The sequence below is a fragment of the Vigna unguiculata genome, chromosome 5 (assembly GCF_004118075.2).
Source record: "Vigna unguiculata cultivar IT97K-499-35 chromosome 5, ASM411807v1, whole genome shotgun sequence".
Classification (NCBI taxonomy): domain Eukaryota; kingdom Viridiplantae; phylum Streptophyta; class Magnoliopsida; order Fabales; family Fabaceae; genus Vigna; species Vigna unguiculata.
This window is the reverse complement of record NC_040283.1, coordinates 43,467,920-43,494,575: the sequence shown is the minus strand read 5'-3', so window position 1 is coordinate 43,494,575 and position 26,656 is coordinate 43,467,920. Positions and strand designations below refer to the sequence as shown.

Sequence of the window (26,656 nt, the reverse complement as noted above, 5' to 3'; positions counted from 1 at the left end):
AGACGTGTTTCTATAAGAGTATGAATCTTGAAAGATTCAAATAAAAATTGTAAGAGAATCTTAAAACTAATGATATAGTAGAATTTACAAAAACTATAGTTATAAATTCGTGTTTCGTAACTTCATTGATAATTTCAATGATTAAATTTATTATCTACTTTTTAAAAAACTTACGATCATTACCTTCGTTGAAGAATTTATTCTTATCTGTCTTTCAAAAAATCTCAAAAAATAAATGATACTTTTTGATGAAGAGTCTTTACTAAATATGTTTTAACTAACTGATACTTCCTCATAGAACTTTAGTAATCAATGAACCAAAAATAGTTAGCCGTAGAGTTGTCAATTTAATTTAGGCTTAACTATTGGTACTTGTTTTTATCAATAAGTGTTAAGTTGATTATCAATTTTTTATTTTATCAATTCGGTATTTGTTATTAGTTTTGAAAAATGGTGTTCAAATCAGCGATAAATGTCAATTTTTGATTTTTTGATTTAATTTTTTAATATTTTAGAATTTTTTATACACATGTCACATCAAGACTGACTCATGTAGTATCAAATTAGTTCTTACATTTATTTTTTAATTTTAATTTAGTTTCAATTTTTATAAAATTGAATAATATTGTTTCTCTTTAAATTGACATTATTTTTACTAAAATTGACATTTTTATTAAATATTTATAAAAATATTTTTAAACAAACTTTAAAATCTATATGAAATATTTATGACAACTCACATAGGTAAAACATGAGTGAATTGATAAAGTTAATACTTGAATCTTGAGAATTGTACTACTCAACTTATTCATTTTAATTTGTTAATAAATTTTTGTGTGTTACGTTTTACATGTTAGATTTAATAATCACATTCAAGTTCTAACTAACATGATTTCAAATATGTATTTTGTATAGATTTTAAAATTAATTTAAAAATATTTTCAGAAATATTTAATAAAAATGTTAACTTTAGTAAGAATATCAACACAAAATTTATACAAAAAATAAATTGAGTCTCAATCTAAAGAGAGATAATATTGTTCAATTTTTTTTACAAAAATTGTGACTATATTGAAACTAAAAACAAATATAGGAACAAAATTAAGACTAGTTACATGACACAATTGTGAAGTGACATGTATAAAAAAAAAGTTCAAAAAAATCAAACATTGATATATAACATTAACTTTAACAAAATTTATACAAAACTAAACGGCAAAGAATAAATTGAACCACTCTTAAAAAAATCGAGACTCAGAAAAAAAAAATTGAAGGACCAAATATTGACAAAAGTGAAAACCAAAAACGTAATTAAGCCTTTAATTTGTGATCCATGAACCAATCATAACTCACATCTAAGATAAGTTTTCTTTTATTAGTCCAAAGAATGAGTTGGTCGAAACTCTCCAGCCCGTAAAGCCTTTACACAAATGCAATGACTTCCTGCAATGTTCACCCATCAAAAACCTCCGGAAAATTATTTCCCTAATAGAAATTGGGTGATTGTCTATCTGAAAAGAATTTCCGGATTTGGTTTAATGTGTTCTGGAAAATATATTTGGGAATGATAAGGTGTTGGGATATGGTGCAGGAAGTAACAGTATAAAATGTATTAGGATTACAACCAAAGTGAATTTGGCCCACAATGCATTTATTTTATAAAAATCTTAATGATAGAAAGGGTGACAATAAGAAAGAAAGGAGAGGATCATTTTGTGGTGTGAAATTCATGAATGTAAAAAATACTTAAGCGAACGAAATCAGCGTTCCTGCCTGGAGAGATTTTTCGTACGAGGTCTTAGAATTACGAATTGATATTTGTATTGTACTGCTTAGTTGATTGATCAGATATAGTCTGCCTTACGAGCTTAATCTATGTTAATTTTTTGAATCGGAAGATGCAATTCAGGCAATTACATTCTTGAAAACCATGCAAGGGTTGATCGACATCTGCATTGAACTACCTCTACGATGCAATGCCTTGAACCTCAAGATAGCATACAGTATTACAAGTCGAATAATGTTTTAGTGTACACAACACTCACGCCTACACTCACAACAGCCAAACGATGATCGCTTCTATCATGACAGTCATTGTCATATACATTATGAATTCACCAACCAAAAAATGTGCCCCCTCTCCAAAACAAGAATGAAAATTAATGCTCATCCACAGCTCAGTAATGGGAGTACCATCTTGCATACCTTCGAAGTCATTTTGGATGATTGATCCTCGTGCAAATCACTGCATTTGTTGGGTGCTTACAATTAGTTCACAACCTGACATTTCCCTAAAAGGAAATTAGATTCCCTTCAGGTTAGGAGGAATTAATACAGATTGTAGTTATGTTGATTGCTAAAAGGTCATTAGCATCTATCACTAGTACAAAAATTAGATTTTATGTCGATTTATTGTGACGGTTATAATTGACCCGTCATGATAAGTAAAGTGGTAACAAAATTGTAAATATGATGAAATTTTTTATGCTGATTATCATTAGAACATAACAGAAAGAAAGTGGGAGAGGTGTCAATTTTGTAATAAAGTAAAAGACTTTTTATACTCCTTATACCTCTAAACGGTATACAAAGTGACTTTTGTTACAGACCTTCCTATCCAAGTGGACTTTCTATAGACTTTCCTATCTAAATGGACTTTCTATGGTGGGTCTAGAACCAACATAGAATGTTGACTTTCTATGCCGGTTCCAAAACTGATACGCCGGTTCTAAACCAGCACAGAAATCCTTTTTTAACCAGCATTAAAAGTTTCGCTGCATTAGTGTATAGAGATATCATGGATTAAAGATGTTACATTGGCAATATCATGCTAATAGTTCCAATGACGGAAGAAAAGTGGTTTAGAGCTGCATTGTAGGGAAACAGGTTAAAATTACCTAAATATATGGAGCTTCTTCCAATCAAAATATTTTTCTCGCTCTGAGGTAGGAATACATCAGAAAGAAAGCAATAATTCCACCAACAATTATCCCCGCTGTTGTCAGCCAAAATGCCAACTGCATCACGTCCAAACACATGGTTATTAAAGACTGATTCCAATAAGAATCAAGCAAATCATGCAGGGAAAAAGACTTCAGACGCCAATTCACATACCACATGCTCCTCAAGATAGGACTTCAGGTTCATGCCGAATATACCTGAACCAAAATATATCTTCATAAAATCAGGAAACAGTTATAATATCCTCTCAGATAATAAACCAGTCCTTGAAGTTGACATAATTATTCATGCCAAAATATGCATTGACTAAAAAAGAGAGTATATCTTTCTATCTCCTAATATTGATGTAATAATCATTACATCAATATGATACTTCAGAACTAAATTGATAATGATTTATTAAATTCTAAGATATGTTTTGATTGCCCTCCAAAAAATTGATAACCAACCAAAAGTTTGAGTTCACTTCAATTACTTGTAAAGTTTAATGTAATTGATGTGAAATAAGTTTTGTTTCGCTGGTTGATGTGGTTTTAAGCGTGATTAATTGAATAATTTCTGGTTAAAACTTTGGTTGTCTTCTTTTTTTTTGGCTGTAAAACTATGGGTTGTTTGTTGAAACCCATTGTATGTATTGCTGTAAACAGAAACCATTTTAATATCTCGCATCCAATAATCACCCAAACTTTGTACCTGCTACAAGGGCACCAACTGCCACGCAGAATGTTCCAACCTGCAGAAGGAGTTCTACTCTGCTAACCTCAAGTCTTCGTGAACTGTTGGATGAAATCAATTTTATTAGAAGGTTTCTAATGATAGACAGAGTAATGACGTAAAAAATTGTTTTTTTTTCTGAATGGGGTTTAAATTTAACCTAATCTATATGATAATGTCTGATTAAATGCAATGCTTACAGGTTAATCTACGGAAGACTGTTGCAAGAAAAAATCGAGATGGCTCCCTTACGTTTACAGTAACAACACCCAATATTTGAAGCATTCTTAATTGTGAGATTAGAATTTTGAAATTCTTAAATGTCTTACAGTATTATACCATGATTTTGACCTCATCGACAATATGGATATCAAATGGTTCAATGCCTAACGTGACTTCTGAGCCTAAACAGTCACATTGTTTGAAAGATAGCACGGAAACGGATTTGATGACTTTTTCTTTCCGAGAAAAAATCACGTAACTTTAGTTAATTTTACTCAATTTTTAAGTGGTTTCTTTTATATTTTTATATTTTGAAAAATTGAAGTTGGTCATTCAACACATAAAAATGAATTGAAGTTATATGACTTTTTCACCGAATCTGTCAGCACTCCAAACACTATCCCATGGTTGGCATATTAATGGATTCGGAAGAGCACTAACTTTCTAACTTCAAATTACGTAATATTTTCAACGCAGTTATTCCTATCAGTTATCAAGAGATGAAGATATTCAAACCTCAAATTGACAGCTATAGAATCTTCCATTTCCCTTGCAGAATCAAGAAGCCTTTCAGCTTGACCATGACAGGATTCACATCTGTAGGTGCATTTAGAGAAATCATTTTTGTGATGTAATCATTAGAAATGGTAGACTTACAAGCCAAAAAAAGCAAATGCCAATTGCTAGACTAATAAACTAATGATTGAGTTTGAAAACTTTATGTTGGAATTATGGCAGAAAAACAAGTTAGGAAAGGAGAAACAAAATATGTCAAATATTTTGAGCTGAAATCAATGAATCTGATATTGTATTGATCAACATCGTCTATATTTATTACAATTGAAAAAGTAACATATATTGACACATTTATAGATATAGTAATTATCAGTAATTGACAGACTTGCTCCTCAAGTAAAAGTAGTAACTGACTGATTTGCTGGTCAAGTAAAACTGACAATAACTTATACTACTAAGAAATTATTTAGAAAACTGAAAGAAAAAATTAAAGTCACGTGTAATACACAAAAGTAAATACTTAACACTACTCCTTGCTTTAAGAATTACAAACTTCAACCTTGTATCTTAAGAACTTGAGCTTGTTGATAGTTAGTGGCTTGGTAAAGACACTAGTAACCTGGTTTTCTGTTCTATATTAAATAAGAGTAACAATTTCATTTTTCTGCACTCGTCTTAAGAAAAATAACTTAATGTTTAAAAACTCAGTTTTTATATGAAGGATGGTATTGTATAACTATTGAAACTTTGTTGTCAACAAGAATCTTTATGCTTTCCTTCTGCTCTATGTTAAGGTAAATTAATTTTCTCAACCAAAAAGTTTTGGTTATCAGTAGTGGTAACATAAACAAATTCAACTTCAACTTTTGTCGTAGATTGAGTGACAATTTATTGTTTTTCCAAGCTTCATTTTTATTGTCCAAAGGTCATAGTTATCCTCATCAAAGATAGGAAGAGTTGCATAGGAGATACCAATTGTTGGAATTATGGTGAAAAAAGAAGATAGGGAGAAAAGGTAAATGAAGTACATAGGGATATTTTGAGCTGGAAGCGATGAATATGATATGTTATTAACATTCATATTTAAAATAATTGAAAGAGCAAAATAGAGTGACAAATTTAGACACATAATTATCAGTAACTTTCATACTCAATCCTCAGGTAAAAGTGGTAACAACTAACTATCTTTCTCCTCAATTAAAAGTGCCAATAATTTACTATTAAGAAATTATTTAGGAAACTGAAACAAAATATAAAGTCACAAAATCACATGCAATTAGATATAAAATATTTACCACCTTATGGGACTTATTTCTAAATGCAGTTTCGCTTTAGATATTTTAATATGGATTAGAGAGTAATAGAAGTATAACGTGTCTCACTCAACTCTAAAACCTGTTTTGGTTGCACAAATTTTATAAGGATCACTTGGACTACATCCTTAGGCTATGTGGGACAACTTGGAAGAATTTTCTGGGTGTACATGGGATTTGTAACATTGAAGTCTCGTGTAACAATAATATTAGTGACAGGTGAACGGTTAATGTTCTTTCTTTCAATTTGCGTTTTTTCATGTTAATTCAGTGACTGCAGCCTTCTACAAATGTCAGATAAATCAACTATGAAATGTATTGCACATGTTTGGAATGAGACTAACCTTTGAAGATAATTTTCCAAAAGCATTTCAATTTCCTCCTCCTCCTCTACATATCATGAGAAGCTATGTTATAGCTCTACTACTGAGGAATGGAAATCCATATTGATGTTAGCAACAGAAATAGCTTACCCTCAGCATTCTGCTTTTCAAAAGGCACTGAGCATTCCATATTATTGTTTCCTTTATTAAGTGTGCAGTTTCTTCCCATGATGCATATACGGCGTATTTCATGAGGATCCTCCAGAAGGTCAAGCAGCATCTGTCTGAGAGCTCCTGCCTTGGAACCTAACTCAACCTAGTAATTGGGCAGAAAGAAATAAATTTCTAGTTTTATCCAGAATCACTCAAGATTGGTTAAAAAATCTAGAGACAAAAGTACCAAAGTTTGTTTGCTAGTACGAAGCTGCTCCAATATGTCACCAGTTAACCTATTTGGCAAGGCCTCAAGAAGGGCTTGTACCTAGGACCAAAAGGGAGAGGGAGAGAAAATTCCAATCGAGGAGTGAATTCAGAGATAGAGAGAAGCAGTAAATGTATAATCTGTTATGGTCTCCAAAACTAAAAATCCAACATTGTTCATGAAATATTAAAACAAGAAAGTTTTCTGCTTCAGGATACAAGCCATGTCAAAAGTAAAGCACCATGACTTGCACTTTAGGATATATTTAAAGATCGTGTAGAATGTCTGCATAGAGAGTGGCTGGAACACATTACAGAGAAAAATAAAGCCTTTCCTACCAGTTTTTACTCGCAGGCAAGTAGAAATAGTCACTTGTGAAAATAATAATAAAACAAAATAGACAAAAGCATCAGCAAGTATACACATACAAAGACTTAACATAAATATACTCAGTTACTCACTGTGTTCTCATACTCACACGAGGTTCTAAGTCCATCAATCTCTGCTCCAATCGCTGTATTCTTGAAAGCAATGCTGCTTCAACAACCTAAAAATTTCACCAAATGACTAAGGAGAAGACAGTTCACAACAGTATGAGTAAGATGGCAAGCCAAATGATGACAGAAGTACACCCACGATAGCCAACTCATTATATGCATCCTCACCTAAACAGTCATATTAAAATTCCTCGTGTTGATTTTGAAGAGCGTATTTGCCACAACGAAACAAGGGCCCAATTACATGGAAATTGACTGCCCGAAAGTCAAAAACAGTTTTTAAGAGTTCCCTATATGCTTTCTGTTCAAGACACTTTCTTGGTCTTCTGCATTCGTAATTGTCAGCATGATTAGATCCTTCTGCCTCATATTTACACTTGATACATTTTATTAGTTATAATATTGTCATTATTTTATATTAGTATTCCTAAACATCCACAACAACCACCACTACACCACACCATCTTAGGTTTACCGAACCTTGAGGACATTAATATGTACCGAAGTTTAATTCTAATAATTGTTTCTCAGAATACAATTAGGAATAAATGCGTTATATCAACCCTTGAAAATAAGCCATATCCAACTCCAAACCAGTTTCACTTTACTTTGTTGTCTCATTGGACTGTTGATCTCCTTGTTTCAAGAGTATGAGGGAGTGGCTGCGACTCTATTTTTGTTTTTCTCCTATTTAGTAATCAGGATGCTAAATGAAGAAGAAAATTCGAAAGTCCAGACTAACCTCAATTTCAAATGGCATCGATGGTCCTCCATTGCTGTTCTTGGGGTTCAATCGAGGCAGCAATGTCTCTAGAAAAGCTTTCCCCCCTATGCTGATAAATGTCAACAAAAGTTTTAGTGTATTCTCTTTAACAAAGAAATAGGGATGGTAATGCATCCCATATAATTTATGAATCATTTCAGAATTAGAATAATACCGATTATTGTCAAATATAAGTACACAATCTTGCATTGCTATTGCTCGTAGTGAACCCAGATTTAGAAGTATAGCATATTCCCGGACCTAATACAGGCAAAGAAATGGTATACATAATTAATTGATAAAGGCAGCAATCCATAATCAAATTGTATATTCATCCTTACCACATGGGGTAAAGCTTGTGCATATATACACATCCATCCACACACACAATCAACCATAAATGAATTCATTTTGAGGATGAATTTCTATTAACATTGTAATACTAGCTCTACGACAACTTATCTATTAACTTCGATAATAGGTTGATTAAATTAATATTTCTAAAAGATGTGTCGTAGGTTTTACTCCCATAAATTTTAGGGCACAAGTCTAGTTTTCCATTTAACCTATCTACACACTTGATTGCATTGTAGCCAAGCCCCCTTTACAGCAATTCGGGCAGGATGAGGATGAAAACAAAGATCAAAATATATTTCTTAAACTATGTAACGAAACATACAATTTTTCACGAAAAAAATGTGGAATCCATTGTTGACAATAACATGGTAACGGGGCACTCATCAGTGGGTTATTCGTTAACATGAATTCGTGCTTTCATTCATACAACGAGGTATTAAGAAATGATATGGGGGAAGAAGAAACTTACCAGCAAAGCAGGCATTGAATTTGTCATAAACAATGAAGGATCCACACTTCGAATGTCCCGAGGACGAAGACCTGAATAATTAAACAGAAAATGGAAAAAACGGCAAATAATATAAATACATGAACAGTATCATTGCAAAAAAACGAACAGAGCGCGATGCAAGTACATTGCCCCATTAAAAGACAATTGTTGCGCGAATTCTATTGTTATCATGTTTATAAGCAACTCATTCTAAATTTAGCTCATCCAAAGTGAAATAAGCGTAGCACGAAGAACAGAATGTTATAAGATACTGGAGGCAAGTATTCTCAACTTCAAATCTTAGGACATAGATGCTTTTTACTTACCACTTGACTTCAACAATTGTCTCCTGTTGATTTTTCTAGTTGACACTTTCCCATTAGACTTCACTTCAACGACCTTCGCAATTTATATAAACAGAAAGAGGAAAAGAAGCACAGTAAACTAGTGAGATGAAAGAAAAACTACTAGTTAATAAAACTGGAGAAGATGCAATTACTTTATTAAGCTGCTAATTTAGTTGCAGGAGTTCCAATAAGATAAATTTAATCAGAGAGATTATCCCCTCTAATGAACTAATCTTTCGGAGTTGAGTATTTGTAAAAATCGTAACAATTGGTTTCGATGAGAATTGAACTACTAAAATGACTACTTATAAGCTGGATTGAAACAGAGTGAAGCCGTCGACGACATAAGACCTGAGGTTTCAGTCCATTTAACCGGAACAGGAGAATTGCCTGAATTCCTCGATTAAATTTCAAAATAAGAAAAAAAATAAAAGAGAAAAAGAGCTAATAAGAACGAACTTCATAAACCGGTTCTCGAACTCCGAGAGAAAGAGAATCGCCTGAAAACGCGGTGGCAATCCTCTGCGAACCAACACGACCGTTTGCCGGAACGGAAGTTCGGTTCCGGTCATCTGGTTCATCGACAACTTCCTCGGAGTCGGACAGAGCGGTTTCGGCGTCGCTCTGCTTCTCCTCCGTGGATCTGCTGAGACATTTCACCGGTTTCAGCGCCGCCGGAGACTGGCCGGAGATCTTGCACCGACGAAGCAGAGTGAGGGAACCAGTGCACGGCAGTTCCACAGAGCGAGATTCGGTGAGATCGGAGAAGAAGACGAAGTTAGCATGTCCGAGAAAAGGTTGGGAACGAAACTGCAGCACGTGTGGCCAAGATAACGCCATATCAGCGTGGTTCAATTCAGTTGCTGTTATGGTTACGGTGGTGGTCGTGCATGCCGTTCAGGGAGGGGATGAGGTAGGTAGTTGAAGGTGTATGTATGTGTCCGTAACGATCAAAACGGAACAGGTGAATAATTTATCCCAATTCAAGTTTTTTATTACTAAATTATGTTTCTTTTGTTACAATAATAATAAAATATTTAGCTTAACTCTATACTAATAATGATAATATTCCGATGACGTTGACGGAACGAGAAAAGTGATGAACTGATGATGGATATTGGATAACCACGGAAAAGTGCCAAAGGCGAATTTGTCCGAAACTCCCGTAAGAAAAAAGACTAAAAAGTTAACCGTGTGTATTTTCAGTATCTAAATATAAATTTAAATAAAGAATAAATAAATACATTAGTTTGTGGCGGATAATCTTGTTGCACGTTACGTGTGGCTGATATTCGTCGTCTTCGACATTTTAATTGGAATCTCACAATCCCCTCCTTTAAAAATATTCAATTAATTCATTTTTGTGTGTTATTGGTGTAATTGACACTTGACAGTGAGAGTGACAGACTTTTCTAGTTTAGCTTGGACCCATTAATAGTGACTTTCGGTCGGGGCCTTAACACAGGCCCATTGGCCCATGATGTGCACAAGTAGTTTAGCAAAAAAAAAACACAAGAAATGCCTTTGCTAACTCTTTTCTTAGATTGAAGGCACCAATCGATATTTTTCATAAAAATTTGAAATTGGAGGGAACAAGCAAAGTGCGAGAAGCACATGGCGGTTCCCGCAGATCCAATAATTGAAGAAGAGGAAGGAGAAGATGAAGAAGTAGAAGGCGGTGGTCTAACGCACCACCCTTCTGCTCCGTCACACGAGGTTGTCTTCCGTTTAAGTTACACGCTGCAAAATATGCTTGCTATGTTGTTTTTTTAATGTTATTCAGTGATTGCTTTGAATAACTACTCCTCCTGATGCAGTTTTTTGATTTATCGACGACAGTTGATCCGAGTTATATAATCTCCTTGATAAGAAAGCTTCTTCCGTTGGATTCTGCTTCTCGGAGTACCTTTAGTGAAGTTGGTTCTGAAAACCCTAATCGGGGAGAAGAAGAAGAAGAAGGGGATGCGCCCTCTGTGTCTGTTTCCAACGACGGAAACGTTAAATCCTCCAGCAACAAATCTGAGAATATGGATGTTGATGTTTCTGCTGAATTTTCCCGTGGGGAATGTGAAGGTACTGATGTCTCGGTTGGGGAGAGTGCCTGGGAGGAATACGGTTGCGTTTTGTGGGATTTAGCTGCCAGTAAAACCCATGCGGAACTAATGGTATAGCAGTGCTGGTTTTTGGTTTTTTCTTTATTCGAGTTTCTTTCTTATTATCATGTACTACTTCATTTCAAAATATCTCCTGGCCTGGGCAAGATTGTTACCACTACCTTCCACTCTCAAATAATGAGTAGGTTGAGTTCGATGTACTGTGCAGCCATAATTTGGTCCAGGTCCCACAGAACCTTTTCTTCGATTTGGTCTGATAAAATATTTTTTGGTTTTCAATTCTTATTTGAACAAATAAGAAAGTTGCCTTGTTTTATATTGTTTCCTTTTTAAAAAAACAAAAAAAAGTGGTGGTGAAAACTGAAAACAGGAAATGGAGGGAAACTAAGTAGCTTTTTTTGTTATTATGTGCAGAAATAGAAAACCTTTTCTTAAGCAGCTTGGCCATAAGTCTCAAATTCCCTCATATCATTGTTGTAAGAATACAGTAACTGATCATTTGAATGTTCTCTAATGTATGCTTACCAACCCTGCCCAATTTATCCATGTACCACCAAGCTCATAATCATTAACGTTACAGTGATTGTTGAGACTTTCTCTGTGTACTGGAGATCTAAATACATTCAGTTTGCTGTCTTTCAAGTTTCAGCCATTCAATTATTTTATAGATGGAAAAATGTTTACTTGGTGTAATACTGCAGGTGGATAATCTCATACTTGAAGTTCTTTTGGCTAATCTATTAGTTTGCAAATCAGCGCGTGTAACAGTAAGTCAATGTTATTCAGATTGCATAAAACTATCAAATGATTAAGAAGCTCTTATCACATTTTTATGGATTAATTTCATGGTGTAGGAAATTAGTATAGGAATTATTGGGAACCTTGCCTGTCATGAAGTTCCAATGAAGCATATAATCTCAACAAAAGGACTGATTGAGATAATCATTGACAAATTGTTTCTGGATGATCCTCAATGCCTATATGAAACATGTCGGTATGACAGATTTCTTACACCCACATTTCTTGTCAATTTTGGAATTGGGATATATCTGGTTCCCTTCCTCTTTGTTGAGTACCAAATTGACATGATTAGTTCTATTTCTCTATTCTATGCCTTCTTGTTATTCCTGCTATTTTCATTTTCTGTTTTTATAATGCATAACTTCATTGCGAAAGAGGAACTCTGCTAGTATAAATGTTCCTTTGTCTTTCTTTTTCAAAGAAATAACGTGTATTTATTCCAAGCTTATCTACTTATTATTTGTATATTATGTTCATTTATTTAACTTTTCCCTCTTTATTTAACTTTCCCCTTCTTTATTTAACTTTCATCATTTCTTCTGTCCTAAGGATTTGCATCAGTACTTTTCACTGGACTTTGGCCCGCACGCAGAGGCTAATATTTTGCAGTAAAATCTTGGTGAATATTTTCTGTTTATAGCCAGGATTTTAAACGTCAATTTCTTTGACAGTAGACTTCTTTTGGAAAAGTGTTCTTTTTGGACAACCTCTGGTGTTATGTTCATGTTGTTTCCAGAAAGATTGCTGTGCGTTCCTACATAATTCGATCACATTGTTCTAATTTTTCTCTTTTTGTTTTTTTAGAGGATGCTTAATCCTCCTTATTTGTACTACTGTTTTATTGAATAAATTTCCTGCATTATTGTGTGTGTCTATAAGAAAACCGCGCACATTGATTTACCCACCCAAATAGATGGATAGAAAAAATACATACTTTTTATTTATTTATCTCAAGAGGTTTATTTGTGTTATGCTGTAAATCAAGTATCACTACTTTTTGACACTAGTGCCTTTATTTTACAAAATACAAACCTTTTACAATTATTTTTTGGAACAGATTATTGACTGCAGGTCTTCAAAGTGGTGAATCTATTACATGGACTGAGGCATTGCAGTCTGAACATGTACTCTGTCAAATCTTATGGATTGCAGAAAATACGTTGAACCATCAACTTTTAGAAAAGGTAATCAATAATACTTGGTGCCAATCCAACGTAGTTTCACTTTTTTATTTTTTATGCAGGTTACAATGTGTGAAGTCACTAGACTTTGTCAAACGCTTGTTATTGCATATGCACTAGGAACTTAAATAATTTCAAAGGAAAAATATTTTGCTTTTCTCTTTTATTTTCATCAGAATGCAAACTTTTTATGTTCAATAACTAACAACATTCTTCTTTTTAACAGATCATCGGGCTTATTTTAGTTATATTAGAAAGTCAACAGATAGTTATGGATGCTCTCCTTCCACCTATGATGAAGCTTGGTTTGGCAAATATATTAATCAGTCTCTTGACTTTTGAGATCAGCAAATTAACGAGTGAAAGAATACCTGAAAGGTACTGTGATCCACAATCCTCCATTTTACAATTATGTAATTACAGTTCCTATTGTCCTCTTATTCTAATTCTGGTATCAGTGGCAAATGGCTGTAGAATATATTGTCTTGCAATTTGTTTCACTGTCACGTTTATTTTGCAGATAACTAACTATTCCATTCAGCTAACTGGTGGAATGGGTATGATAAAACCTCATCTTAATGTTTCAGGTACTCTATTCTTGATTTAATTCTTCGTGCAATTGAAGCACTTTCTGTTTTGGATGATCATTCTCAGGAAATTTGCTCAAGTACAGAGCTGTTTCAACTAATATGTGACCTGGTTAAGTTCCCAGATAAAGTTGAGGTACATTGTTATCGCTAACACTTTCAGTACTGATATATCTTTCACAACATTAACTTTTCATATCAATAATCTGGTATCTGATGACCTAAAGTCAGAAAAATTATGTTCATATTACTCATGTAACTATCTAAAAGTCAGAAAAATTATGTCCATGCTATGTTCTCCAACACAATATCTTTTTCTTTCTTGCAAGATGCATAACGAGCTTTTATATTTTTAAACTACGAAGCTTTCTCTCTATCAGTGGATATTTTTTTATGAAAATTTGAAAATTTTGTTAAAATTTCATTTTGGGTGAGAATTGAATTTACTGATGCTTGTGATTCACTCCTACTTCATTTTGCATGTATTTGTATAAAAAAGGCTTTTACTCTTTTGCTATGTAGGACCTTATTAGAATAAAACAAAGTTTGTTTTGATTTTGCTCCCTCTGTTATAACAGAATGGGAATCTGTTTTGCCAGCTGTAATGTTTTGCTTTTTGACCAAGACAGCTGTTGAATAAGGGTAGCTACTATAAATGCCCCTTTTTGTTCCTTGCATTCGGTGCATTGAATTCTGTTTCAGCTGCAGGTTCCTCCCAGCAGTCTCCTGTATCTTCTCATACCAGTACCCCTTCTCATCCAAATACTGATTTGTTTGTGTCACCCACTGTGTCACAACCTACACCCCCTTCTCCCTCTTCTCCTGAGTCCAGTGCTCCTGTTGAACCAATTCCCAACATTCTTAATAATCACCCTATGCAAACCAGATCCAAATTAGGCATTCATTGTCCTCAGATTCGTCCTTCCTTATTGTTGGCTCATACTGAACCCAAAGGAATTAAACAAGCTCTGTCTGATCCAACTTGGTTTTCTGCTATGCAACAAGAGTATTCTGCTTTATTAAAAAATCACACTTGGGATTTAGTTCCCTTGTCCCCTGCTCGACAAGCAATAGGGTGTAAGTGGGTGTTTAGAATAAAAGAAAATGCAGATGGATCCATCAACAAGTACAAGGCTCGATTAGTTGCTAAGGGTTTTCATCAAGTCCCTGGCTTTGATTTTCATGACACATTCTCTTCGGTTGTTAAGCCTATTACTATTAGAATTGTAATTACTCTTGCTCTATCTAATCATTGGGAGTTGTTTCAGTTAGATGTCAACAATGCCTTTCTCAATGGCCTTCTTGAAGAGACAGTTTATATGATTCAACCTCCTGGATTTGAGATTGCTGATAAATCTCTTGTGTGCAAATTGAATAAAGCTCTTTATGGCTTGAAGCAAGCCCCATGCCAATGGTTTGACAAACTCAAAACTACACTTGTTCAGTTTGGTTTTCAGGCTAGTAAATGTGATCCATCTTTATTCATCTACAAGCAACACGCTCAAACTGTTTTTCTTCTGGTTTATGTGGATGATATCATCATTCTACCTTCTCTCTCAAAAACCTTGGTCAACTAGAGTATTTCTTGGGGATTGAACTTAAGCACTTACCTTTGTCATCTTTTAGACATTGAAATTTCGAACCTGTACTAAGTTGGGTTGGCTTACGAGTTCTAATCCATTTTAAGACATTTTCACAAAGCCTCTCTCTCAAGTCCGATTTTCTTTTCTTCAAGGCAAACTCAATGTGCAGTGTTTATCTCCCAACCCTCCACCTTGAGTTTGAGGGGGGATATTAGAATAAAACAAATTCTGTTTTGATTTTGCTCCCTCTGTTATAACAGAATGGGATTCTGTTTTGCCAGCTATAATGTTTTGCTTTTTGACCAAGATAGCTGTTGAATAAGGGTAGCTAATATAAATGCCCCTTTTTGTTCCTTGCATTCGGTGCATTAAATTTAATGAAAACATCCTTTAATATTTTAATCTAAGAGACCTTTCCCGCTCATAGATAAATCTACACTCAGTCGAGCTGAGACTTTCATAATGCAGTCAACTTAATCAAGCTATCAAAACTTTTATTTACTGATGAATTTTGTGATTAAGAGCTGCGGGAGTCTGACAACTTCTCAGTTTTTTTAATCTTTTCTAATTATTTGATAACATTTTCTAGATCAATTTATGGCTAACAGCAAGCTTGTATGTTTTGACAAGGAAATAAAATGATTTGGCTAAAAATCTTGTGAATTGGTGATTTTTTCTGCAGGTTGGTAACTGTTGTGTTACTGCTGCAGTTCTCATTGCAAATATGTTGTCTGATGTTCCTGATCATGCTTCAAGGATATCAGAGGGTAAACAATGTTTTCACTATTTATTCTTTCTTGAGTCTCTGGATTATTTAATATAATGGTAAATTGTTTGGGTTTTCTAGATTTGAAACTATTAGGTGGTCTGCTTGATATCTTCCCTTTTGCTTCGGATGATGTGGAAGCAAGAAATGCGCTCTGGAACGTAATTGCTAGGATATTGGTTAGAATTCGAGAACCTGAAATGAGCCCTTCAAGAGTACATCACTATGTTTCGGTTCTTGTCACAAAACTTGATCTGATTGAAGATGAGCTTCTCAACCAACAAGTTGATTCTGGCGATGAACAGCATACCCTTTGTTCTGGCTCTGCAGCAAATGCTAGGAATGCATCTGTATCCTTCTCTTAGTTAGTTCAAGCCGTTCTTTGTGATTCTCGGGTCCCCTTTGGATGACTTTTTTCGAAATCTGTTCCGAGATTTCAATTTCTTTGAAGTAAGATGTTGAGTTTAATTTCATTCCTATCTATGTTTTCATGATTATATGATAATGTATCGATCTTCATTCAGTCTAAAATGCAGGGCAAGAGCTTTGCATATTTAGATTGTTTGTGTCGTTAATTTTTAACCATTAGGCATCCAAATGTGTCTAACTAAACAATGCCAACCACACCTACTGACAGTTAGGTTCACATGCTTATTTATTCATATATACCTGCGTTGCCATTGATTTGTTGTTTCACTTTACCATAGCAATCAATAGCTTGGGATGATCATCAGTATTCTGAATAACTGGACTGCAGAAGAAGAGAATGCCAAGAATAATCGGAATGATGAAGTTCCTGTCAGTGAGACAGATGTAAAAAGATTGTTGGATTGCTGTCATAAATTCTATAATTACAATTGATGTATCTTGTAAGTTACAGCTGTCTGGACAATATTTGAAGGCTGCACCTGTCGATGCTGTTTCGTATTTTTGTTTGTTCTGGGCAGACATTTAGTTATTTATGGTACAAATTTTAGCGTTGTCCGCTCATCTTTTTAGAAGCTATTGGTAGTGGGAGGAGTTTTACAACTGGCTTTTTGGAGTATTCATTTGTTAAGATAAAACTTAAATATAGTATGTTACATGTTTTTTTAGGTTACTTTCTAATCAAAATTTGGACATTCAACTTGATAAACTGTGTTAATCTTTAAGAAAACTCTAATTTTGATTACAAAATAAAACTAAAAAGATCCTTAGAACTTTCACATCAGTAATTAATGCTGATTTTTAACAATTTTTGGCAGACACATTTAGTTAGTACTCCATTTTGTATAATTGCAGGAAATAAAACCATCAAAATGATTTTATCAAAATTGTCTTAAATATAAGCGGGCATTATATTACTATTATAAAGTGGCTTAACGATCCAATGAATTTCTCATACAAGAACCTCACCTGCTGTGATTTTATAATAGATAATAAATGTTAGGAATTAAAGGGTGAAAAAGAATCGTTTCTTATTTTCACTGCATTGATTTAACTTACATATCAATTTATAGTGCGACTGATCCGAGTTTATCTGTCACATTAAACTAAACTGAAATAATTGAACGGAACACAAATCATTAGGAGCAGCTTTGAATAGTCGGTAGAAATTTTGCGCGAAAACTCATTGGAATATTGTTGTTGTTACACGAAACTCGAAAACACAGTGAATATTGGTCTTATTACACGAAACTTGAAAACACAGAATGAACATTGTAATCAAACATATTCAACCTTCTGTTATTTAAGCCAAACTAATACAACAATAACCTCACAATTCTTAAAAATATGCATCCAAAGTAAATATGACGCGGGATTATGATATGAGAGAGATGCCAGCAGCCAATAAATCACCGGCCAAAACCTTGTTCGCAGCCTCAGAGGGATGAAAACCATCCCAGAATACATATTCAGATGCATTGGCACACGTTCCTACGGATTTTTTATTGCACAATATAGATGTCTCTAGCAACCCTGTTCCACAACAAGCCTTCCTTGCTTCAAAAAAACCTGTGAGCAAAAACAAAGCTAGTTCACGAGTGATGCAAGATAAGATTGCTTTCTGGGCTTAGCAGAGTTAGAAACTTAGAAAGTGTACCATTCTCAGAAGGCTTAGTGACAAGGTCATACAGAGGTTGGTAGATATCAAGGATCACCAATTTCAGACCAGAAAGCGATTTTTGCAAGCTCTGAGACGTAGTGTTTAGCTTCTTATTGAAGTTAACAGCATCACTGTTTAGTCTAACCACACATTCGTTGCTACCAGAACCAAAGAGCGTGATGGCTGCTGGCAAACAACCCATAGGAGGTAACGTTGTCACGCCAATCCTCCTTGCTCCAAGTGCATACAAATTCTGTTGCAAGTACATTTGAAATTTGGAAATGTAAGTAGTCAACATCAGCAAACAAAAATAAATAGCCTTTTCTTTTCTTTAAGTACAAGGTGGTTTGTTAAGGTTGACAGAGACATGCCTGAATGAAAGTGGAATAGTGTTGCATGAGAATATCTGAGAATTGATCAGCAGAGTAAAGTTTGTAAAGCAGTGGATTTATATAATAGTTCTGAATAAAATCACTGTTTCCAGCGCTGACAAGGTGTATAGCACCAGATATAATTGATGAAGCATTTGACTGCCCTACTATTCCCACCAGAATGTTCTGGCTCTCTTTGTAGTGTTCCAACTGTTTGCTCAATGGAATTGTATGCTATAGTCCAATGAGAAACAGATAAAAGAAAAAACACACATTATGAGAAGTAAAGAAAAAAAAAGAAACTTTTAAACTTGGATTTGTATATTTACATAAAGCTTAGCTGTGGAATCGTAGTAACCAGAAGCAGCTGAGGCAAAGTTGGCACCGTTCAAGAGGTTTGTTCCTTTAACATCTAAGTTGAGGTAAGGTGGTGGGTAAGATGTAAATCCAAGGCTTTCAGCTGCAGTGAACAAAACAAAAATCAAGCATGCAAAATTATGATGTGGGTGAGAAAATGGTGTTGATCACTGTAATTTTGAGCAATACCTGTGTAATCTGTGGCAAGCTTCCCATTGCAGAATCTCCCTGTTGAACTGTGATTGTTGAAGTCTCTTCCATAAGGAGGGAAGTTTGCTTTAACAATGGTGAGTAAGTGGTTGTTATTGCCCACATCAACCACAGAGTCCCCGAATATGAACAATGCAGGAACCAGAGGCTGCCCTTTAGCCACATTCAACACGGAAACCAGAAGAAAGGAAGTAAAAAAATAAGTTGCATGTCCCATGTTTGATGCTTTTGAGTTTCTCTTCAGAGAGAAAGGGTAGTGGGAAGGGTTTTAAAAAGGGGTGTTATAGTATTGGGAACTGATAATCTGAGCAATCGCTGCCTGATGCATGCAGTGGGACTGGTTTTTCAAGGCTGCGGTTCCGACAGTCTTATAAATGTCTGAACTTGTTAGTTAAGATGCACCATCAAAAGTCAAAATAGACATCAAATCCCGCTATCATCATATTAAGATATTATCATTATAACAAGTTATTTTAGTATTAATAAGAAGATATATTCTTAATTATTCTAAGAGTATAATTATGATCATATTTATAGAATTTCTTTTGATAGAAATTTGTAATGTGCAACGAATGTGGTACTCGGTACCGAGATATATATATAATCTAAATAAATGAATGCAACTTTATTTTATAAGTTATTTTAGGTATAACAAAAATTGACAAGCTGAAGTGATACAATTTTGGTATACTTTCTAAGTTTTTTAACTCAGCTAATATTTAAAAATATGTAAACAAATCAAATGTTATCATAACATATTTATGATTAAAAATGTACTGTGTTAATACTTTAAATATCTTTTTAATATGTTTCAAAATTTTAAAATTAGTGATAATCAGTATATTATGGAGACACAGTTGAGGAACAACACAAAAGAACTCAATAGAGAATTTAAACCCGTTAAAGTGGCGGGTTGGCTCAGATTCGGTTACAAATGAGTGAGTCCAACCTGATAAACCTTTTGGTGAACAAAAAAATTTACAACCCAGCTCAACCCATCACGGGTTGGTGGATTGAATGGATTGAATAGATTGACTCACTAACTCATTTAAAAAAAATAATCATTTTCATATATTCAAATTTGAAGGATAGAAACAATTTTGTCATCTTTTAGACATTGAAATTTGGAACCCATAGTAAGTGGGGTTGGCTCATAAGTTCTAATTCATTCACATGTCTACTTTTGAAACATTAAATAAATTTAACAAAATTTAGATAAAAGGAATAAATTCACACATCTCTAAAGATGAAGACTAAATTGGTCCAAAATTTCAAAGATCGATTAATTCCAATTATTTGTGTAAGTTAACCAACGAAGATTATATTTAACCTTTTTTAATTAGAAGTGGGTAGCATAAACGTTCTTAGCTGTAGCCATTTTAATGTTGCAGAAGTATGAATGAAATTATGATCATGTCTTGAACTTCAAGATATCTGTTAAAACATAGTCAAAGAGAGGTGCTAGTAGCAAGTTATGTGGTGTGTTTCAGCATACATGAACTGTGATTTGATAAGCAAACAAATGGCCTTTTTCTTGGTTTGTTTTTTTCATTTCCCAAAACCAAAAACCTGACTAAAGTTAATATATAGTAGTAAGAAAGTACGTTGGTTACAAACACATTCTTGCACGTGAAATGCAACTACAAGCTTCTTCAACAAGCGCACTTTTCAACCATACCAATTTTACTGCACAACAGGGGTAACTTATATGAAAAAAAGAAAAGAAACAAGAGGAGGAAATTAAGATACACGTAACAACACTTGGATTTTGGACACATTGATGTTCATGCTTTAACCATGACATAAAGTTTGATGCTATATTTCATTAAAGATACATAAAAGAAATTACGTAAGGAATAAGATTAAGATAAGAACTCTAAACGTAGAACTATTTATTATAATATCAGAACTTTCGATATTATGTTCTTTTAACATTTTGTTACATTGGTGTATTTGTCGGATGTATTTTGTTATGTTAAATTATTAATTAAATCAAATGTTGGTTTGTTTGTTTTTTTGTATGGAATTATAATTTGTTATATTTTTTTTATTTGTCATTACAAAAAACGGCTTTTATTAAATCACGAAAATGTAAATGTAGTGGATGATTATAAATAATATAATATTTTTAGTTGGGAATCACATATTACATATAAGAAAATATTAAAATAATGATAATTACAAACTTAGTAATAGGTACAGTTGGTTTATGTAATTTTTATTATATATTTGATGTGGTTCTTTATGCTTTGCTGTTTATTTATTTTTTAATAAACTTTTATTAATAACAAATTTTTGATAAGTTTTGACGTGTCAGCATAGTTAAAATACCTATAACACTATTTTATTTAGAAGATAGAAAATAATGACATTTTAATACGGTTTATATTCAAATTGTTTTTCAATAAAAATATTTATGACAAATCAATTGACATTATTTACCTTTCTAAAGTTCCACTTTATTTACCTTTTAAAGTACACTTTATTGTATGTAAAATGATGTATTGTAGTAATTCAATTTGGATCATCATATTATATTTTATATTTTATGATGACAATATATATATATATATATATATATATATATATATATATGACATTTTTTTAAATTGATGATACACATGTACATAGGGACATTTGGAATTGACAAAAATATACAAAAATAATCAAGACCACATACACAATTTTCTATAAAGAAATGTATTCCAAAATTTTATAAGGTTGTAGAACTTAAAAAACCCTCAGAGCTAACTTAAGAGTAAAAAACTAAAAGATAAAACAAAAGAAGATCATTGTAAGAAACCCTCAGATACAACGCAATATAGCTTTTCTTGTTGGCAACACTTAACTGTTTCTTGTGACCTTAAGTTTCGACCATATGCTATGTTCGATTGGTGAAATAATTCTGTGGTTTCTTTCCATAACACTGGTTGTGTATAACTTATCTAGGAAAGAAAGTCAATGCAAAGAAAAAAAAAAGCAATAAGATAACATAATTTCTAAATTGTTTGGTAAGAGAATAATTCAAAGAAAAAAATGGATAGTTTATTTTTATTTGATTGTGTACAAAAGGAAAGAAGACAAAATTATAAAATGAGATAAATATCTCTAATAAATAATAAAATGTGATATAAATAAAAAAGGTTTTTTTTTAATATTCATTCTCTCAAGATGGTTATTTTCTATCTCCCACCAATTTTAAATGTATTTTTAATTTGGAATCAACTAGTGGCAAGTATTTGTGTTTTTCTGATATTTATCTTTTCTTTGGATTTCTTATATTTTAATACTGAATTTAGCATTATACTTTTATTTCCCATTTATAGTACTTTGAATTGAAATAGAATCATTCTACTTTTCTTATCTGGCACATGTTTTATCCCTACCTGTAAACTATAAAAAGCTTTGAATTTACGTATTATGCGGGTTGATCTTTTCTTTCTTTCTTTCCACCCATTGTTTAATGATTAACCAAGTTAATTCTTAGGGTTTCCAATTTCATCTTCTTTGTATATAATTTTAAATATTCATTTTGAAATATTTCATATTTGCTTTTAAAATTAATATCATAAAAATATAACTATTATTATCTATTAATTAAAAATAATAAATAAAATTATTATCGATGCCACGTTGAACCTCTCTATCAACTGAATCCACTTTTGAAGGAAGATAAAAATGACGAGTCTCAGCGGCAAATCTTTATTTTTTCTCGTGCACAAATCAATTTTAGGTACTATAATTTTGAAAATATGTAAGTTTGATTCTTATGAAAATTTAAGGTACATTTGATATTTTCTAAAATTTAATAATTTTGATAAACTTTTAAATTATTATCAAATTATTATTTTAAAATAATATATATATTTTAATGATAATAATATCAATTATTTTTCACGTAAAATAGTGATAGTAAAATTTTATAACAAGTTTAATAGATTTTCTTGTACTTGTTAAAAACATTTGTTTGAGATTTAGGTGAAGTAAAAATAAGGTAGATTTTCTTATAATTGTTAACAAATATTTGTTTGAAATTCGCATTAATTTAAAAATAAAAATAAGATGAATTTATAACATATAAATGACAATTTTAAAGGTTAAGTGAGACTTCTTTTTTTAATATGATATAAAAATTATAAGTATAATTATTCATTAGTTTCAAACTCAAGATATCTATGCTTTGACATGAAATTTTTTTATTAAATTTTACTAATGATTTTTTTAGAATGGAGTTAGATTTAAACTTCACAACATGATTAAATGAGATGTTAATAATCAACCAAATTATCTCGTTTTAGAAAATTAGAAGATCAAATAGGCAATTGTAATTTTATAGAGATTAAAATTACACATTTATTAAATTGTATAGCCTAAAAAAAAGAAGTGTTCCTATAAACAATGTTAGTGTATCATCCTTTCAGACACCTCTTCTCTTATTCAACTTTTTGCAGATTCATTCTCCGAAAAAGAAAAATATAAACAATGTTTCTCTTTAATGAATTTAACTTAAATTTTAATTTAAAAGGAATTAAAAAATGTTATAGAAAAACAAAACAAGAGAGATACATTCCGAAATGTCTAATTAAAAAGGTACTATCTAGATTCTAAAATGCTATTAGGAACAATTATTCTCCAAGAATTTTTTTTATATATCAGAATGAATGTTTCGGAATTCGGAAGATATTTTCAAATTAAAAAATGTATTTCAAAACATTTAATTTAGAATATAAAAAGAAAAAGAAAACGAATGTTCCAAAACTTATTTCCAAAGTTTAGAATCCGGAATTGTTTCAGATTTTTCATTTTATATTATAATTTGAGTGTTCTGTAGTATAAAAACAAAATCTCAAACGAATGTTCCAAAAGATATTTTGAATCCAAAAATATGTTTTGAATCACTTGTTTCTAAAAAAAATAATATTTTGTATTGAGTATTATAGAATATATTTTCCAAATTTGATAATACCTTCTCCAACTTCAAATCTAAAAATGTATTAAAAGTAAGGACGTGCAGAAATTTGTATTATATTTTAATAAGAAGTAATTTAAGAATTACCGCTTTGTGGGAGTGCAGAAAGAAAAAAAGATGGGTGCTGGAAGTAGCAGCCGAAAACGTTTTGTGGGATCCGAATATAATTACAAAAGAAATCAGGTAAAAAAATATATTAAAGTTTAAACCCAGCAAAGCAAATAAAAAGTAAATAAATCTAAATATGTCTTTAATTTTAAATCATAAAACCACATTAATTTACTTCACCCGCAATACACCAAGCGTTGTTTTTGTATTGTTACAAACTTTGTAAAATAAATAGTTTTTTTTTAATTTATCTTCAACCAACAAATAACTATAAAATTATTTATATTAAAGTACAAATTATCACAAATTTTAAAAGAAATGTAATACAAATGTGACCTATAAAAGGTATAAAAGCAAATTATGACTCAACGTCACGTGATAGTCCTCCGATTCATAATTATTTAAATTAGTGTTTAGATATTTTTAAAATGTATTAATAGGAGGTTAATCCAAACAAAATTGGAATTAAAATTCTTAGATACTTTGAATTCAAATGGTATTAGAAATGAAAATAATTACTGAATATATTTTTTTATTCTGTAATAAATCTAAAATTATTGGAAATTTCTCAAGTATTTTATTTTTGTCATTTATATTTAATTAATTTGTTTTTTTTTCTAAATATTTTATTTTCGTAAAAAAGAGTAAATAATTCATTCTAATAATATAATTACAATAAAGTGTTATTGACTCTACTGCTCTCTCTCTTCTAAGAATAATTTTTAAAGGCTTAAATACCTTTTTCGTTCTCATTTTCCTAGTGTTTGTTGTAAATGGTCCTCGTTTTGACAGAATGTTTAGAATGTTCCTCATTTTTACCCAATGTTTAAAATGGTCCTCATTTTCGCAATTTGTGTTTTATTTGGTCTTGTTCTGTGACGCCGTGTAAATCAGTAATAGAGCACTGTATAGGTGACACTGTTTGTATTACGGTTGCATTAGGGTGTGTTACGTGTACTGTACAAATGACTAATTAACGTTAACTTTTCAATTTGGGAGAAATTTTGCAATTAGGGCTTGAGTTAGATTGCAGTCGCACTCTTCATAGTTGGAAGCGATTTCTTCATCTTCGTCTTTCTTAAGCTCGGATTTGCAGAGGAAGCAGCTAATACTTGTTATTTCATCGTTGGATTGCAGTCACACTCTTCATTTCAATTTTCCAGTTAATCATTATCAACGAGGTAGGTGTGTTTATGGTTTTATGGGTTGTATTTGCTCGTGGGCTATAATTTTCGTAATTCTATTCTGGGGTTTGTTTGTGCTTAAACATTCCTTACCAAAATCCTAGTTCACCTATATATCTCCAACTATCTAATTACCTACAGTACACGTAACACACCATAATACGAACAGTGTGTGTCAACTGTATAGTACTCCGTTACTGATTTAAACGACGTCACAAAAAATGACCAGATAAAACACGAATTGTGAAAATGATGACCATTTTAAACATTCGGATAAAATGATGACGATTTTAAACATTTTGTCTTTGTCAAAATGAGGATCATCCACAACAAACACTACAAACAAAAACAAAAAAAAGATATTTAAACCATTTTTAATAAAAATGTTGTAATCACTTAACTGAACGCTGTTAGTTAAACTAACCAATTTTATTAATAAATATGAATCATTATGATAGAATGGGAAAGGAAATAGTACATAAACGTAAAAATAATTTATATATGTAATATTACTTTGATAGTATATTTTATCGTCCATCTACCACTATTTTATCATTTACCTTTTCTTTTCATGATGCTATCTTCAAACTTTTTCATTTTCATTCATTTGTTCATTAATTTTTTTTTATTAAGTGATAAATTTTAACAAAAGTTTTTTTTTTTTTTTGAAAAGTAAAAATGACATTATGTTATGACCACTTTATTAGAAAACGACACTGTTAAGACTATTTTTACAATTTGTTCCAGGCATAATCATATTTTATTAAATATTTAACACATTATATACTTTATGAAAATTTAAAATTTTGATGGTAAAATCATGCGAAACAAACTTGAAAGTCAAGTTGATAAAACAGTTACATTAGAAAATGGAAAATTAAGTGTTCAACATTTAAAGAATATTTCTATAGTTTATTATTTTAAAAAATAGAAATTAAAGTCAAGAACCTGATAGTTGAAGGAGTAATTAATGCGAACAAAGTTAGATTGGTGGCACAGCTCACCACCGCCACACAAATACTCGAATTGGATTGTTCTTTTTCCAATGGATCTTAATTTATGTGTAAAATAGAGTATATATATCACATAATAATGAAAAGGATTAATTAAATTTCAAATTCATCCTATAGTTTTATTAAATTCATCCTATACTTCAAATTTTTAAATTTGTAATTAAACTTTTGACATTTAAACGCGTTGTTATTGACATTATAAGAAATAATATAATTATTATTAGTGACAGATAATCGCATGTCTAAATTATTTTACGAGAATAAGAGTTAGAATACTGTTACACTAAATAATAAACACTAAAATACAGAAAGTTAAATTATAATAAAAAAACCAGTTAAACAAATCAGTTTTTAGTACTAATGGTTATATATAAAAATTAAAAATACAGGAAATACAATAAT

General features: G+C 31.8%; 3 protein-coding genes across 9 annotated transcripts; 1 reads left to right on the top strand and 2 right to left on the bottom strand.

Annotated features, from left to right (window-relative positions):
• Window positions 1-1,860: 1,860 nt before the first annotated feature.
• On the bottom strand, window positions 1,861-9,921 carry LOC114182985 (magnesium transporter MRS2-11, chloroplastic). Of its 4 annotated transcripts, none has more exons than XM_028069798.1 (14): window positions 9,384-9,920; window positions 8,904-8,976; window positions 8,557-8,627; window positions 7,906-7,991; window positions 7,710-7,800; window positions 6,949-7,017; window positions 6,450-6,530; window positions 6,200-6,365; window positions 6,071-6,116; window positions 4,414-4,494; window positions 3,655-3,737; window positions 3,115-3,158; window positions 2,898-3,017; window positions 1,861-2,245 (listed from the first exon to the last, which is right to left on the bottom strand). In XM_028069798.1, exons 1-13 carry the CDS (start codon window positions 9,762-9,764, stop codon window positions 2,922-2,924), a joined length of 1,368 nt encoding a protein of 455 aa, XP_027925599.1. In that variant the 5' UTR covers window positions 9,765-9,920; the 3' UTR covers window positions 1,861-2,245; window positions 2,898-2,921. The 4 variants fall into 4 exon arrangements, with proteins under 4 accessions (XP_027925599.1, XP_027925598.1, XP_027925597.1 ...); XM_028069797.1 differs by having other exon boundaries at window positions 1,883-2,291; window positions 9,384-9,921; XM_028069796.1 differs by having other exon boundaries at window positions 1,905-2,311; window positions 9,384-9,921.
• Window positions 9,922-10,436: 515 nt separating this feature from the next.
• Window positions 10,437-17,001, top strand: LOC114183339 (protein saal1). Of its 4 annotated transcripts, none has more exons than XM_028070332.1 (10): window positions 10,437-10,640; window positions 10,742-11,089; window positions 11,740-11,805; window positions 11,893-12,032; window positions 12,897-13,023; window positions 13,247-13,398; window positions 13,608-13,743; window positions 15,873-15,957; window positions 16,038-16,306; window positions 16,674-17,001. In XM_028070332.1, the coding sequence occupies exons 1-10, from the start codon at window positions 10,539-10,541 to the stop codon at window positions 16,815-16,817; spliced, it is 1,569 nt and encodes a 522-aa protein (XP_027926133.1). In that variant the 5' UTR covers window positions 10,437-10,538; the 3' UTR covers window positions 16,818-17,001. The 4 variants fall into 4 exon arrangements, with proteins under 4 accessions (XP_027926133.1, XP_027926134.1, XP_027926132.1 ...); XM_028070333.1 differs by lacking the exon at window positions 16,674-17,001 and adding an exon at window positions 14,876-15,021 and having other exon boundaries at window positions 10,446-10,643; XM_028070331.1 differs by having other exon boundaries at window positions 10,451-10,643.
• A 595-nt stretch (window positions 17,002-17,596) lies between these two features.
• On the bottom strand, window positions 17,597-19,336 carry LOC114183968 (GDSL esterase/lipase At5g22810). The gene is made up of 5 exons (XM_028071188.1): window positions 18,960-19,336; window positions 18,743-18,873; window positions 18,414-18,647; window positions 18,040-18,295; window positions 17,597-17,951 (listed from the first exon to the last, which is right to left on the bottom strand). The coding sequence occupies exons 1-5, from the start codon at window positions 19,195-19,197 to the stop codon at window positions 17,758-17,760; spliced, it is 1,053 nt and encodes a 350-aa protein (XP_027926989.1). The 5' UTR covers window positions 19,198-19,336; the 3' UTR covers window positions 17,597-17,757.
• Between the last annotated feature and the right edge of the window lie 7,320 nt (window positions 19,337-26,656).